The 13,157-nt window shown below is 36.5% G+C and overlaps 1 protein-coding gene across 12 annotated transcripts in view; it reads right to left on the bottom strand.

Annotated features, from left to right (window-relative positions):
- MYT1L (myelin transcription factor 1 like) overlaps positions 1 to 13,157 on the bottom strand; it is a 273,439-nt gene that overhangs the window by 103,670 nt on the left and 156,612 nt on the right. For 11 of the 12 annotated variants that reach the window (XR_014174569.1, XM_081943660.1, XM_081943662.1 and 8 more), the window contains exons 3-5: positions 8,465 to 8,519; positions 8,245 to 8,278; positions 7,883 to 7,945 (exon numbers count right to left, since the gene is read on the bottom strand). Coding sequence is in view for 11 of the 12 variants with exons in the window: in XM_081943660.1 (XP_081799786.1) it covers positions 7,883 to 7,945; positions 8,245 to 8,278; positions 8,465 to 8,519 (152 nt within the window). In the remaining variant the exon portion in view is untranslated. The remainder of the gene's footprint in view (positions 1 to 7,882; positions 7,946 to 8,244; positions 8,279 to 8,464; positions 8,520 to 13,157) is intronic. The other variant, XM_081943668.1, reaches the window with a different exon arrangement.

Below are 13,157 nucleotides of genomic sequence, written 5' to 3'. Positions count from 1 at the left end.
TCAATCAAAGAACATCTAAGATGATCCTCGCCAATACTGATGACAGGGCAAGGCACTAGAACAGAGTTCCCCAACCTTTCTGGCTTTGCAGACTGGCGGGGAGGGGGAGAGAGCGGATGGTTCTGTATAAACGTCAGGGCAAGTGCATGCACATGAAGTTCCATTTGCACCAGCAGCAGTTAAGTGTGTGAGCGGTGGGCAGATGTGCCTGCTGCTCATGCAAATGGAACGTGCATGGACACACTTGCTTGCTGCATCTGTGCCCCAGTTCCAAAGGGCTCTCGGCCCAGTAGTGGACAGCAGGCCAGGGGTTGGGGACCCCTGTACTAGAATATAAACTGAGAGCAAACCCCACTCCTTACTAGCACTGATGATGTTGCCTAGTTTTGGTAATGAAACATCTGAAGAAAACAACCAAGCTCAACGAGCACCAAAGGCCCCTCATTTCAACCCTAAATTACATATATTCTCTTTTATTGGTACAAGCAGTTGTAGTATACTTACCTTGCATTAATATGATATTCTATTCTATTTTGTATCACACATACACACACAAATCATCTTATAGCACTCCTTTGAAAGTCAGGGAAATATTTATAGCAGATGAATGACTAAGAGAGAAAGCGTCAGCATTTTCTACTTATGCTACACTCAATATAAAAATGTGCATAATAACGTAGCTACTATTTTGCAAATATTTTTTTCCTTCAATTGCACAATTGCAGCCACCATCTTGATGCCCCTTAGATGAAAACTGTGTTTTCAAACGTGTCATAGGCATAAGACTTCAGTTCCTTTTGTTTACAAAAAAAATAATGAAATAACCTTTAAAAAGTCTTATCTGTAAGTCTTTGAAGTGGCAGGGCTGCACATTATGCTAAGGCACGACGTTACTTGATTTTCATTATGGTTTGTTCTATGAAACTGGTAGTTTAAAACCTGTTGTTAGGAAGTCTTTCAGACTGATATCAATGTCTGAATGATGTATTGGGTGCCACACAGCCCAACAAGTATAATAAAAATGTCTTAAATTAAACACACCCACCCACTTATTTCCCCCCCACCATTTCATCCCAGGATTTTCCTGAGTTTTCACTATAGTTCAAGAAAGTACATCAGGGTCCTCACTCTTTTAGCTCACCTGGAAGGCTGCCTAGCCAAATCTTTCTTTAAAATTAATATTAAAATATGTATATCCTGCCTTCTGATTTATAATATCATTGACAAATAGTAAAAAATACAGGCAAGTCATAAACTTTATGGATGGAGCGATGGCATGCACAATGATGTCTCATAAAGGATAGGGCGGGAGGTGGGTGTTATTTATCTGTGTGGACTCCAGAACATACAGATCGACTGCCTGCGTGCCCAGAATTTTTCATAAATATCCCACCGTGCATTACATTATACAGCCGCCATACATTAATTAGAGCATCCGACAGACACTGCAATGTGTTACACTCACCCAAGTGGAATCTTCATTTTTCACATGCAGGGCCTTACTAATTAAAATCAGCTTTGCAATTAAATGTGGAAAATTGTGTTAAACTTTCAAGCATGGTTTTAAGGAGGTGGGATGGAGAGCGGGCAAAATCAAGAGGAAGGAAATCATTTTTTAGAGAAAAAAAATCATTTCTTTATTTTCATGCAAATGAATCCCTCTTTACACACACACACAGACCCCCATCAGAAGACAAACTGGTGAAAGAGAAGGTATGAGGATTTTCCCCTCCCCGTTGCTTTCTTCCCCACCCCTCTATTATACATGCTTCTCTCTGTTGCAAAGGCAATGTTCCGCTATCTTCCTGCCAGTCCTTGGCCCAGTTCCAATGCTTTTAGTGAGTGCTATGTGTCAAGGCATGAATAATACAGCCTCTAGGCTGTCGGCAGAATCCAAATGAGGCATACATCAGGAAGCAAGCACTCGACTTTAGCTCCAGAACATGCTCCTGTGAAGACAGGCAATTATTCACCCACAGCTGCAGTCATGGCAATCAAACCAGTGGGTGAAAAGGTATAAGAAGTACAGGGGGAGGGGGGAAGAGGAATGGGCACAACGGCAGAGAGAACTCGGAAGCTCTCGAATAAGAAAGGGTTTTCTCATCAGAGAGATACATTCAGCTAACACCTAAGAGGATGCTAGTGCAAACATAGCCATTCTATTTCACTCCATTCTTTATTCAGAGAGTTAAATGGATCAGTCTTTACTTTTAAAAATCAGTTTCCAGGATTTTTTTCTCCCACTTTCCTACCCTCTTTTTAAAAAGCCTAAATAGAAGGTAAGAGAGACAGGGTTGGTTAAGTAAAATGTTTGATTTTTTAAATAGTAAGGTGATTCTTGTTGATTAAAAAGAGTGAAATGGGCCATAAAGATGTCCTGGGGGAAAAGACTGAAAAAAGGATTTCCAAAGTGGCAAAGAAAAGGTTGGTTATGATTTTCTCCCTCTTTCTCTCATCCTTTTTAGAAGTCTAGATGTGAATTCCGGGTAGAGATTAGACAGGTTCTTTCGTAAAATAGAGATCCCTCATTTTAATTGCAGTATTGCAATTAATATGCTTTTTTTAAAAAAAAAAACAGAAATAATTCCATAGCCTCTTTTTAAAAAATCAGAGAGGGAAAATCCTTTAAAGATGATGATTTGGGGGCAGCAAAAAATATTCCACAAGCACTATATTTTGGTGCCCTATGCACACGACTTCCTCAATGTACTGTAGTTCAAATTACTAGTGAAAGTATGTTTACACATGGGAGAAGAGACACTCATTCTCACCATCAGCACCACTGGTTGCTTCAATTGGGAATTAGTTCAGAGAAAACAAGCCTCCCCTAAATTGAAAATATGAGATGGGATAAAATTATTGAAATGAACCTGAAATCATTTAAAGCCTAAATTCCATAATAACTTCAGTATAATTTTGTCAATTTAAAGGAGGCCCAGTGTGTGTTCCATTATTAGGAGAAGTTTGGCTAATGGCGGCAAGCAACAGGAACTTCCTAGTTTATTGCATGGGGCAATAGATAATGTTTTGGGGAAGTTCACCCTTTCGTTCAGTTATAATCCCAGGACAGAGATATCATTAGGCCTGGAAAAAACTCACACCCAGAGACTTATTTTCCCTTCCCATCTTCTCAAAATCTTTCTAATACTGCTAATACTTTTATCAACCCTAAGTGTCTTCCTCAGAAATTTACAACTTCACTAGAATGGCCTGGCCACCAAAATTTTACTCCATGTAGTGGAGTAAAACATGACACTGGCCTTTCCTTATCCCCAGGCAAGGATCTATAGAGACTTATCTCCAGTCTCTAATGGGCAACCACAAAAACCATGAATGCAAAATTAGGGAAGACAATATTTCATTCCATCTGGACTGTCACTTGCTATCTTTAATCTTGTCTTTATTGGTTTTATTTTAATTTGTTGTGATTTGCCCAGTCTCATTGAGACTCAGATGGGGGTCCAAGTTTAATAAATAATGATAATAGTAATTTCACCAGCCACTGTTTCTATCATTAGGGTAAAGCTGGTTTCTACTAAGGGCTGATTTAGTGGAAATGTTCCTTAGTGGCTTTATTGTAAGCTTCTTGGCAGCGAGTGGGAAAGAGCAGTACTAATAGCAGCAATAGCTGTAACTTTTTAAAATAGAAGCGTTGGCACTTTCACAAACTTTCTCCACGAGTGCATTGACTTGAAAAGAAGCTACATACAGGTAAGCTGGCATAGACCCGCCTATATAATCACCTTATTCTTTAGAAGGAGATTTGCTTCAGCACCTCCCAAGATACTGCCAAGGCAGCAGTAGGAAATCCCTTATACTGAGATAATATCTAATCAGGATGACTTTGGCTAGACATGTCATTTATTTATTTTATTTTATATTATTATTTATTTATAACATTTTACTTTTAAAATTTATAGTCCACCCATCTTAACTCAAGGTAATGCTTAATGATTATGGCTTATTGTTATTTGTGACTGGACATCATATTTGGTGGCTTAAAATATCATCTAATATGCTTTGTGAAAATGTAGATTTTAGTACATTTGTCTGTAATCTCCCTAATTCATTTTCACTTGATTCCCCTGGGGTCCAGGGGAAATAGTTTCAATTCAGGTTTATCCATCATGGGGATTTTATTTCACTGTCAAGTCAAAGCAGACATTCTTCCTTCCATGCGTAGAAAGTTGGAATATCAAGAAAGTAGCAGTTTTGGTTAAAGCTCCTTCCTCATTCTTCTTTTGCTTTTACCAACAAGAGAAAGATAGAGAAGATTCAGTTCATCTGAGTTGTTCAAACGTTTCCCTGTTCCCCAATACTTCTCTACTTACAGCAGAATAAAAGTAAGAATATCAGAAAACGAAGGGAGGGATTTATTTCATTTATTAGATGTACATGGCAACCCATATCACCTTAGTGAGAAGGGAGAGTTAAAAAAACCATAGAGATCACAGGAACAATAGGAGGAAGCACTAATTTAGGACATGAAAAATGGGTATAGAAATTACCGACGTAATTTGGTTTTATTTTATGCGCATTGCTTTTGATATTCTACAAATGTAAAATAATACTGAGAACAAAGAGGTATTAGCAATATATTGATTAAAACATTATTCAAAACAACTATTATATTAAAAATTATAATTGAGAACTTTTTAAAGTCATATTAATAAGGGGTCTGTTGTATGGACATAACTGATAATTAGTTTGTTAACAGCCAAGTTCATTCCATCCCCCCATTGGTCCTTCTCCAAATAGCCTGATGAAATGTCCTCAAATTTCATTTAATTAACAGCTTTAGTCTGTTCATGTATTGATGTGGCAGGATTGTGTCAAAAAAGTAAAATCACATCTGCAAATGAACCTAATCTCTTACAAAACTCCTAAATGGAAAATAGTTGTACATTCAAATTACTTTTCCATCTTCTGCAACATATGTTATATTTTAAAATCTTTGGAAACCTCACCTAATTTACTTTAAATGAAAGAATAGCACTTAATTTTAAGAATTCTTCAAAAATTCACATGGTAATGTAATTCAACCAATAGCTTGATTTTAGACTTTGTCAGAAGTAAGATTTAATTGTACAAATTAATCATCTTGATAGTGGTTGTAAGCTGACAAAAATATAGACAGCAAAAAGAATTAAGTAAATTTATGTCTCTTCTAACTCAATGAATCGGTTTTTTTGCTACTATACCTACCTCTAAAATGAAAATAAATAAATAAATAAACAATTTTCTTTTCAGATTGTGTTAGGAAAGACAGTCTTCATGGTGGGGTGTAGTTTTTTTTAAAGCTGAATAAATAATTCAGTATAGTTTAAAAATTATAGAGGGTTTTTAAAAACTCCATATGCTATGGGGGAGGGGGGGAATGCAGACTTGGATGCTAAATCGTATTGTTCACAAATATTATGTATTATTTAGGAAATGCATCTTTATTTCAGCATTACCCTTAAGATCATCAAATCACAGAAACAGATATCAAGGCATGGAGGCAGAAAACAGAAAAAAAAAAACAAGAGTTACAGAAGATGGACTCTGTGCGAAAAATGTTGTATCTTCTAAGCCTGTAGCTCTGAGGCAAAATTATTCCATTTTTTTCCACAAACATTTTGACAACGTCTAAAAAGACATTCCTTTCCATTCCATAATTCTGATTGTATGAAATCATTTATACCATAAAGGATTTATATCACTTGCCCTCAGTGATATCAAATGGGATTGGCCTAGAACTATCGTATCATAGTTAGACTGCATGGTTATCATGTCTGAACAGAGCTGAGTTATATGCATAAGAAGCATGGAATCGGGGCACCGCTGCTCTCTCCAATTTCCTTGCAAGCACTGACTCTAAATCTCATGCTGAGCAACAATATCTTCAGGTCTTTTTCATGCATTCACTTGAAAATGAATTAAAAACTGTCATGCAACAAAGAATATAGTTCGCCTGTCTGCAGAATTTGTTTGGGTTTTGGGTTATTGTATCTTTCTAGGCCATGATTCACAGTATAAAAAATAAATATGTTTGTTTTATTCAACTAATTCTTGGGGTTCCAAGGAGCAAATGTATTTATCTGCATATAACTTATAACTATGCTCCCATTAATATGTCTTAACTAGGATAGTTGTCTTAAAATCTTTGTACTGCTTTTGTAGGACTGGATTGTGTGTCATGATGGTTACTTTGAAACTATTGGTGGTTAAGGATGTACAGTCATCAAAGTTTATATTGCTTTCTTTATTCATTCCATCCTTCCATTCCAATTCCTTAAATTCTGTTGACATTAGAGATTTTAAACATTATTGCATTAGTGTAGTTTATCCCAGGATCGGGGTTGTATTGATTCCTTTAATACAATATGCATAGAGATATTAGAAACTGATGAACATCTGGGGTACTACATATACATATTAATGTGCATGACAAAAATAATTTTGATTTCATCCTCAAATCAGTGTACTCTTTTCAATCCTTTTTTTGCAAAAAATATGGCCATTGTTAATTGTAAAAGCAAGGATGAAGCTGAGAACCCTTGCATATTATATACCCAAATTACGTATGCATGATTACTCTGTTCAATGTTTAGAAAATCAAAAATCAAACCAATGGAAAATGCATAGTAAATTTCATAGGCATTCTTTCTGGCAACTTTACCCACCTACAATGACAAATAGGTCTTAGCATGCGCTTATGACTTGATAATGGAAAAATACTATTCCCTAAATTTAGTTTTAATTGCTCTAACTGCAAGACTTTGAAATATAGCTTGAAAGAAATTGTATCAAGACCTGATGCACTGAGGAGTTAATAATATCCATGAATCGAAATAAAATGGTTGGAAACGCTTAGAGAATAAACACTACTTTGTTTATGATCCAACCCTGTGTTAAAAGTATTTTTACCCATTAATATCCATAAATCTCTATGCATTAAACTTCATACTCGGTAGAGCTGCCACTTGTTGTCTTTATAATTTCGGTCTTTTGAAAGATTTGAAGGCAGCTTTCAATATTATAGGATTAGGGTTTGGTACTTCTGTGATAAGCAGGTAGCATAAATGTCCATTTGGAGTGTGAATTAGGCATATATCAAAACCATTCCTCTGAAATCATCTATACCCCTTCACTTAAAATACAGAAATAAAAATGCTGCTCTGCAAACATACAAATAATATAATTGTCTATATAAAACATGCTGAAAGTATAACATGAATTACAATCACAAATTTGTAATTCACAATTATATTAGTTGTATATATTTCTTAGTACTAATTCTGATCAATTCTGTGGCATTCAGTGTTTCCTAGATATTTTCCTTTCAATGTAAACCTATCTCTGAACTTTATGTTCTGAAAAGCCTGTGTTTTTATTTAGCTTATGAACCAGATTAAATGACAGTAGTCATGCTGACTGGAAAAAAAAAAGTCAGTAATCATATTTTAATTTGCTACATAAGTTCGCTAGAACTGCATATCCTGCCTAACGGTAGAGGAAAGTAAGAATGTCTTCAAATAAAGGATAGTTTATGGTGCTGACATCCAGGGATTGCCAGCATGATTAATATGTCTAATCAGAAATAAATTTGATCAAAAAGTTTGAAAAGGACAATTGCATCTCCTTCTTTGATCATATTGTAAGATCTCAATTTCTGGGAGAGAAAGAAAATGATTAGAGTGATAGAATAAAATGAGACTCCAATTAAGTGCAAAGAGGCAGGGGCAGAATGTAAGTGCAAAAGAATTTCTTGACTATACTATCGGTTTCCAGCCATTACAACTAGGTCATTAAGGCAGTCAAGTCAGGTAACTTGCTTATTAGATGCCTTCAGTTTAATCCATCACTAGCACACAATCTCACACATACACATGCACATTACCTTCTGTGTCTTGCATATTTGCCACTAACATGACCACTGCCATCACAGCCAGGAGTAGGGCAGCTATAAAAAAAATGAATTAATTAAAAAGGTTTCTACGTGCTGCATAGAAATTGTATTAAATGCAGGCGATAGGTGTTACAGAGATGGAGGGCAACAAAGAGAGAGAAAGAGAAATCAAATAACTGAAGGGAGAAGGAGGAGGGAATGCTTTTTATTAGCAAATCCCACGGGAATTAATTTCATCAGTGCAGCAGGGCATGAGCAAGCCACCAATGAACTTGAAAGTGCATTATACCCATTAAAAGACATGAATTTTCTAAATTGCTAATGGGGATACATTTTACACTCAGCACACTAACCTGAACAGTTCTTGTATGGCTGGTTCCACGGGAACTGCAGAGAGATGGAAAATATATAAAAATTTATGATCTATTACAAGTACTCCCCCCCTCCTGCTGAAAATTGCCCAAAAAGGCTGTAAAAAAGCAAGGGTCGCCATGCATCATGCAAAGAGATTCTGGAGGATGAAGGTCACCCTGAGCAGGGGCCTTGAGTGATTTACTGAAGCAAGAGACGTACCTCGAACACCTTTGGACCGTGTGCGATGGCGCTTCTCGTCTGCCTCCACCTCCATCTGGGAATAGATTAGCAGGCAGTCAATGCTCTTATCCTGCATGCACAGACTATCAATGCACAGACAGATACAGGCTCTCATACACAATTTATTGACAATATTTTAATTCCATTTTATCCTGCAAGTAAACAGCCTGCACTGAAGGGGATTTTTCCCCCCAAAAAGCTCTCAATATTTGTTTGAGAACAAAAGCCCACAGGGTAATTTCTTACGTTAACTGTGTGTGCTCCCTTTCACAATTCCTTCATTCATTTTTTAAAAAAGAACAGTAGATTCCTTCATTCTCACTTTCTTTAATGGCAACCCAACATTGGCAGAATATAACTGATTTTTTTTGCAACATGAAACTCAGGTTGGTTCTCTGCCATACTGATTTTTTTTATTTTTTGCAAAAGAAGAAAGGAGAAACATAACGAGATATTGAGATTTGATATATCTTCTGGGTTTTTACTACAGGAAAAAGAAAGAATCTGTCTACTATAAATATCTAAATAAATTATTCTTATATATCTACCATATGCATTGTAAATAATTTAAAAGTAAAATGTTTTCCATTTTGAATTTATAGAAAATCTAAGGGTTTCTGTTTAGAAATTCCATTCATCACAAATATCAGTGCACATTCTATTTTTATCAGCATAAAAGTATGACTGGGTTGTCATTAAAGCTCATAGCAGATTAAAGATTACTGTATATAGATGATTGGCCTTTTAAAAGAAAACACTCATTACCAGTTTAAAATTATTTTAAATACCAGACTTCATAGTTCATTTTGAAGGCATTCAGTGTAGCAGTTGGCTGTTATGCTGTATTATCTTATCATTATGTTTTACGACTATTTGTGTTCTGACTATGCAAAACTTTGAGAGGCTGCTTTGATTTGAGAAAGCATTGGTCAAATTCCACTGAAGCAGGTTTGCACACTAAAGTATAGTGATTGGTAGGATTTTGAAACATTTTGCAGATCTGATGGCTTTTCCATTGTTTCAGGAATGATTACAATGCTTCAATTAAACTAATACCTATGGTGAACGCATAATGGTATGGTGGGTTTCTTGACATTTATTAAAGCAGCCTGACAATGAGATTTAAATTATGACTTGTTAAACTCTAAGCTTAACAATAGATGACAGGGCTAACCTTGCTTTGGGTTCTCAGATCTCAGCATCTTGATTGTAACAGCTACAAGGGTTGAATTTTGTTTTGCTACTGAAATGTTTGATCTTTGTGCTGGTCCAACCAATACAACTAAGAGTTCATCTCACTCTCAGCTGTCTTAATAAGGGCTACAGGATTGGGAGAGTTTTAAATCTCTTCTTAGAAAGTTAATGGGCACAAGAGTAATCCTTATAGGCACTTCCCAAACTTTTACAAGAGGGATAGTGCAGTTATAAATTCTAACTTCTACATGCCAAATCTTTTACTCTGTTCTTGCCTTTCTCCAAGGAATTGCAACCCAGCACTCTGGAATAGCAATGAAAATAAATGTGTACAGGTAATCTTCTACTTGCAACTATTCATTTAGTGACCACTCAACGTTACAACAGCACTGAACAAAAAGTGACTTATGGCCATTTTTCACACTGAGGACTGTTGCAGCATCCCCATGGTCATGTGATCCAAATTTGAGTACTTGGCAACTGTTATGTATTTAGGACAGTTGCACTGCCCAGGGGCATTTGATCACCATTTGTAACCTTCCTAGTTGGCTTCTGACGAAGTCAATGGGGAAAGCCAGATTCACTTAACAACCGTATTGCTAATTTAACAATTGCATTGATTCAGTCAACAACTGTAACAAGGAAGGTCGTAAAATGAGGTGCAATTCACTTAACAACTGCCTCACTTAGCAACAGAAATTTTGGGCTCAGTTGTTGTAAATCAAACATTATCTGTATCTTTCAAGAGTATTAAAAGTGCTTTGTGCCAGCGGCTTGATAACTTAGCATTTACGCATATTGTCTGCTATGCTAGTTCAATAGTTAAAACCTGATGTCTTAAACATCCAGCCTTATTTTCTGTATTTATTTATTTTTCTTCCCTCTCCCTGATTTTTTGCATCTCACCTGGTTAAATGCCCTGGACAACTTAAAAACCTGTACAATTATATAGGAGTTTAAAGGTCCTGAAAAATTCATAATTTATTATATTGCATGGATTAGGATTTTTTTTCTACAATGATCAAAATTAGAATCTTAGAATCACAACTCAACTAAATACAAATATATATTGCAAGGAAGAATGGAGCTAAACAAAAGTGTTGATTGTCCACTAGGATGAACCTTTTACAATTGCAGTAATTCAAATGCATAGCTTTTTCTTTCCATTCTTCCCATGAATTCATGGATTGTTTTTCTTGCTGCTTGAATCTGAGGATTTGTTGAGTGTTTATATAACTAGGACTCTGGCCTGAAAACACTCTTGACTTAGTCCTCACCTTTATAGCTTACTCTTTTCCTCCTTATATGTTTGGATATACTCAGTGAGTTGTTTTCCTTCTTACATCCTGACGTCAAACTCTTTGTGTAGTTAATTCAGTATTCGGGGCAGGATTTATCTCAACCAGGAGCTGCACAGCACATTTCAGGAGTGGGGAATGTTCCCTAACTTTCAATGCTCGGTGTTCATGGTGGGACAGGTTGGACTAAGGCGGTGTTCATTCTTAGTTTTGAAATGAGCAAGCAGATGCCATGACACTTTACTACATAGCTATCACAATTTTATATAAAAGTTCAGAGCTGTCTTTGACAATTCCACCAGGAAAGTCCCTGCTAATCAGGAGTATTCATCAGATTTTCAGTTGTACATCAGGTATATGTAGCTGTTTGATTTTGCCCTGATCGACCAGTTTTAGGAAGTTTTTCTGATGAACTGGGGGATGAATTAGTATGACAGGGCTCATCAAAAACCTTGAGAGAGTCATTCAACATTGCATGATGATTAATGGCAGGCTAGAGAAGTTGAGGGACAAGGGAAATAATCAAAGATGATTTCACAGGCTTTTTCCGGGCTTCCCTTCCCCCCCGCCGCCCCTCCCATTGCCTCCTTACACTACAGTGGCATGTAATCCATACAAAAGGAGAGAATGAAAATATTCCTACATTCAGCAGAAAAACAACAAAGATGACACCCGAGAATATGTTTTTATTGTGGGGCACTTGGTCACTTAGCATTAGCTTGCATTGCTAAACTTCCTTGCTCTAAATCAGCTGGAAAGTGGCATACCTAGGACACAGTGAGTAAACAGCCAAACCACTCAACACCCTGAGTTTGGAAAACTTCACAAGAGCTCAGCACCCCACCCCACTTCTCAAAGAAGACTTTGGACTTCCAATGCTAAGACAATTGCTTTTTATAATCCCTATTAGCCTTTGTGCCTCCATAGGCATGGAAGTCCAACTATTATTTCTTTGGTGTGACTACTAATTTCATAGATACGATGATTATATAGCAGCTGGGCTTGCACACATAACTGTTATGCAATTGGAGATAGTCAATGGCAGACAGAAAGAAATCACACACAATCATACATCACACAACCCCTTTTGGGGCTGAAAATAAATATCCAGAAAGATGTACTGCAACTATATTTGACTATTCCCCTGCACTCTTCAATTGTTTTGGACAGAGATTGGCTATAAAGACATGATTCTGATATATACTGGAACCAGTCACCCTTTATCTCCCTTGACAAAAAGTCAACAACAGTTGCAGGTATTTAACAGTTTCATCCTCTCTTCTGCACTGCTTTGCACTTCCTTCCTTGCCAGAAAAGTATGAAAAATTTGCCAAGATAGAATAGACAGAATAGAGTAGTATTATTTATTGGCCAAGTGTGATTGGACACAGAAGGAATTTGTCTTTGGTGCATATACTTTCAGTGTACATAAATAAAAATAAAATAGAATACATTTATCAAGAATCATAAGAATCATTCATAAGATCTGCATAAAATGAAGCTGTGATACCCCCCCTCCACCTAAACCACGTGACTTTGCTATCAAGTGGTTGCCTGAAGCTCAGATCTAAGTCAGAAGGTGATATCCTAGGTCTGCTCAAAAGTAGCATTTTAAAAAGAATTTTTAGACAACAACTTGAAGAAAATATTTCTTCATCTTCCTCATCTGCAACATTGTTCTTTTTCTAAAACAATGACATCAGGTATCCACCCAACCAGATCAATGGACAATTCAATAGACAGATCAATTCTAAGGGAGACCATATTAAAAAATAGACCCCCCAAAATAGAACAAATTGTCACCTATATCTCACAAATCAATGCATTATTAATAAGCTTACAGCTTACAACTGACAATGAGGCACCATTTTCTTAGGCACTGGGTGGCAGGCTCCCAGTTATATGCAGAGACCACCTAGAACAGATTCTTACAAGCAACAAAATACAATAGAGGAGTCTTGTTAATGTGCCAATCAAATACTGCAACAAACTCAAATGTCTACTTTGCTCTTACATTTACAACAATAGCACCATCACAGCCCCAATAATTTTGCACAGAAGATTAGAAGCACCTGTTCTTGTAATGTGATATATACCATCGTTTGCATCAATGCACCTCTGGACACTTGATGGAACAAACAGGGCAAACTTTGTGCAAAAGAATTACTGGACACAAGTTT

This window comes from Natrix helvetica, assembly GCF_964273705.1.
Source record: "Natrix helvetica genome assembly, chromosome: 2".
Classification (NCBI taxonomy): domain Eukaryota; kingdom Metazoa; phylum Chordata; class Lepidosauria; order Squamata; family Natricidae; genus Natrix; species Natrix helvetica.
This window is presented reverse-complemented; position numbering and strand designations above follow the sequence as displayed.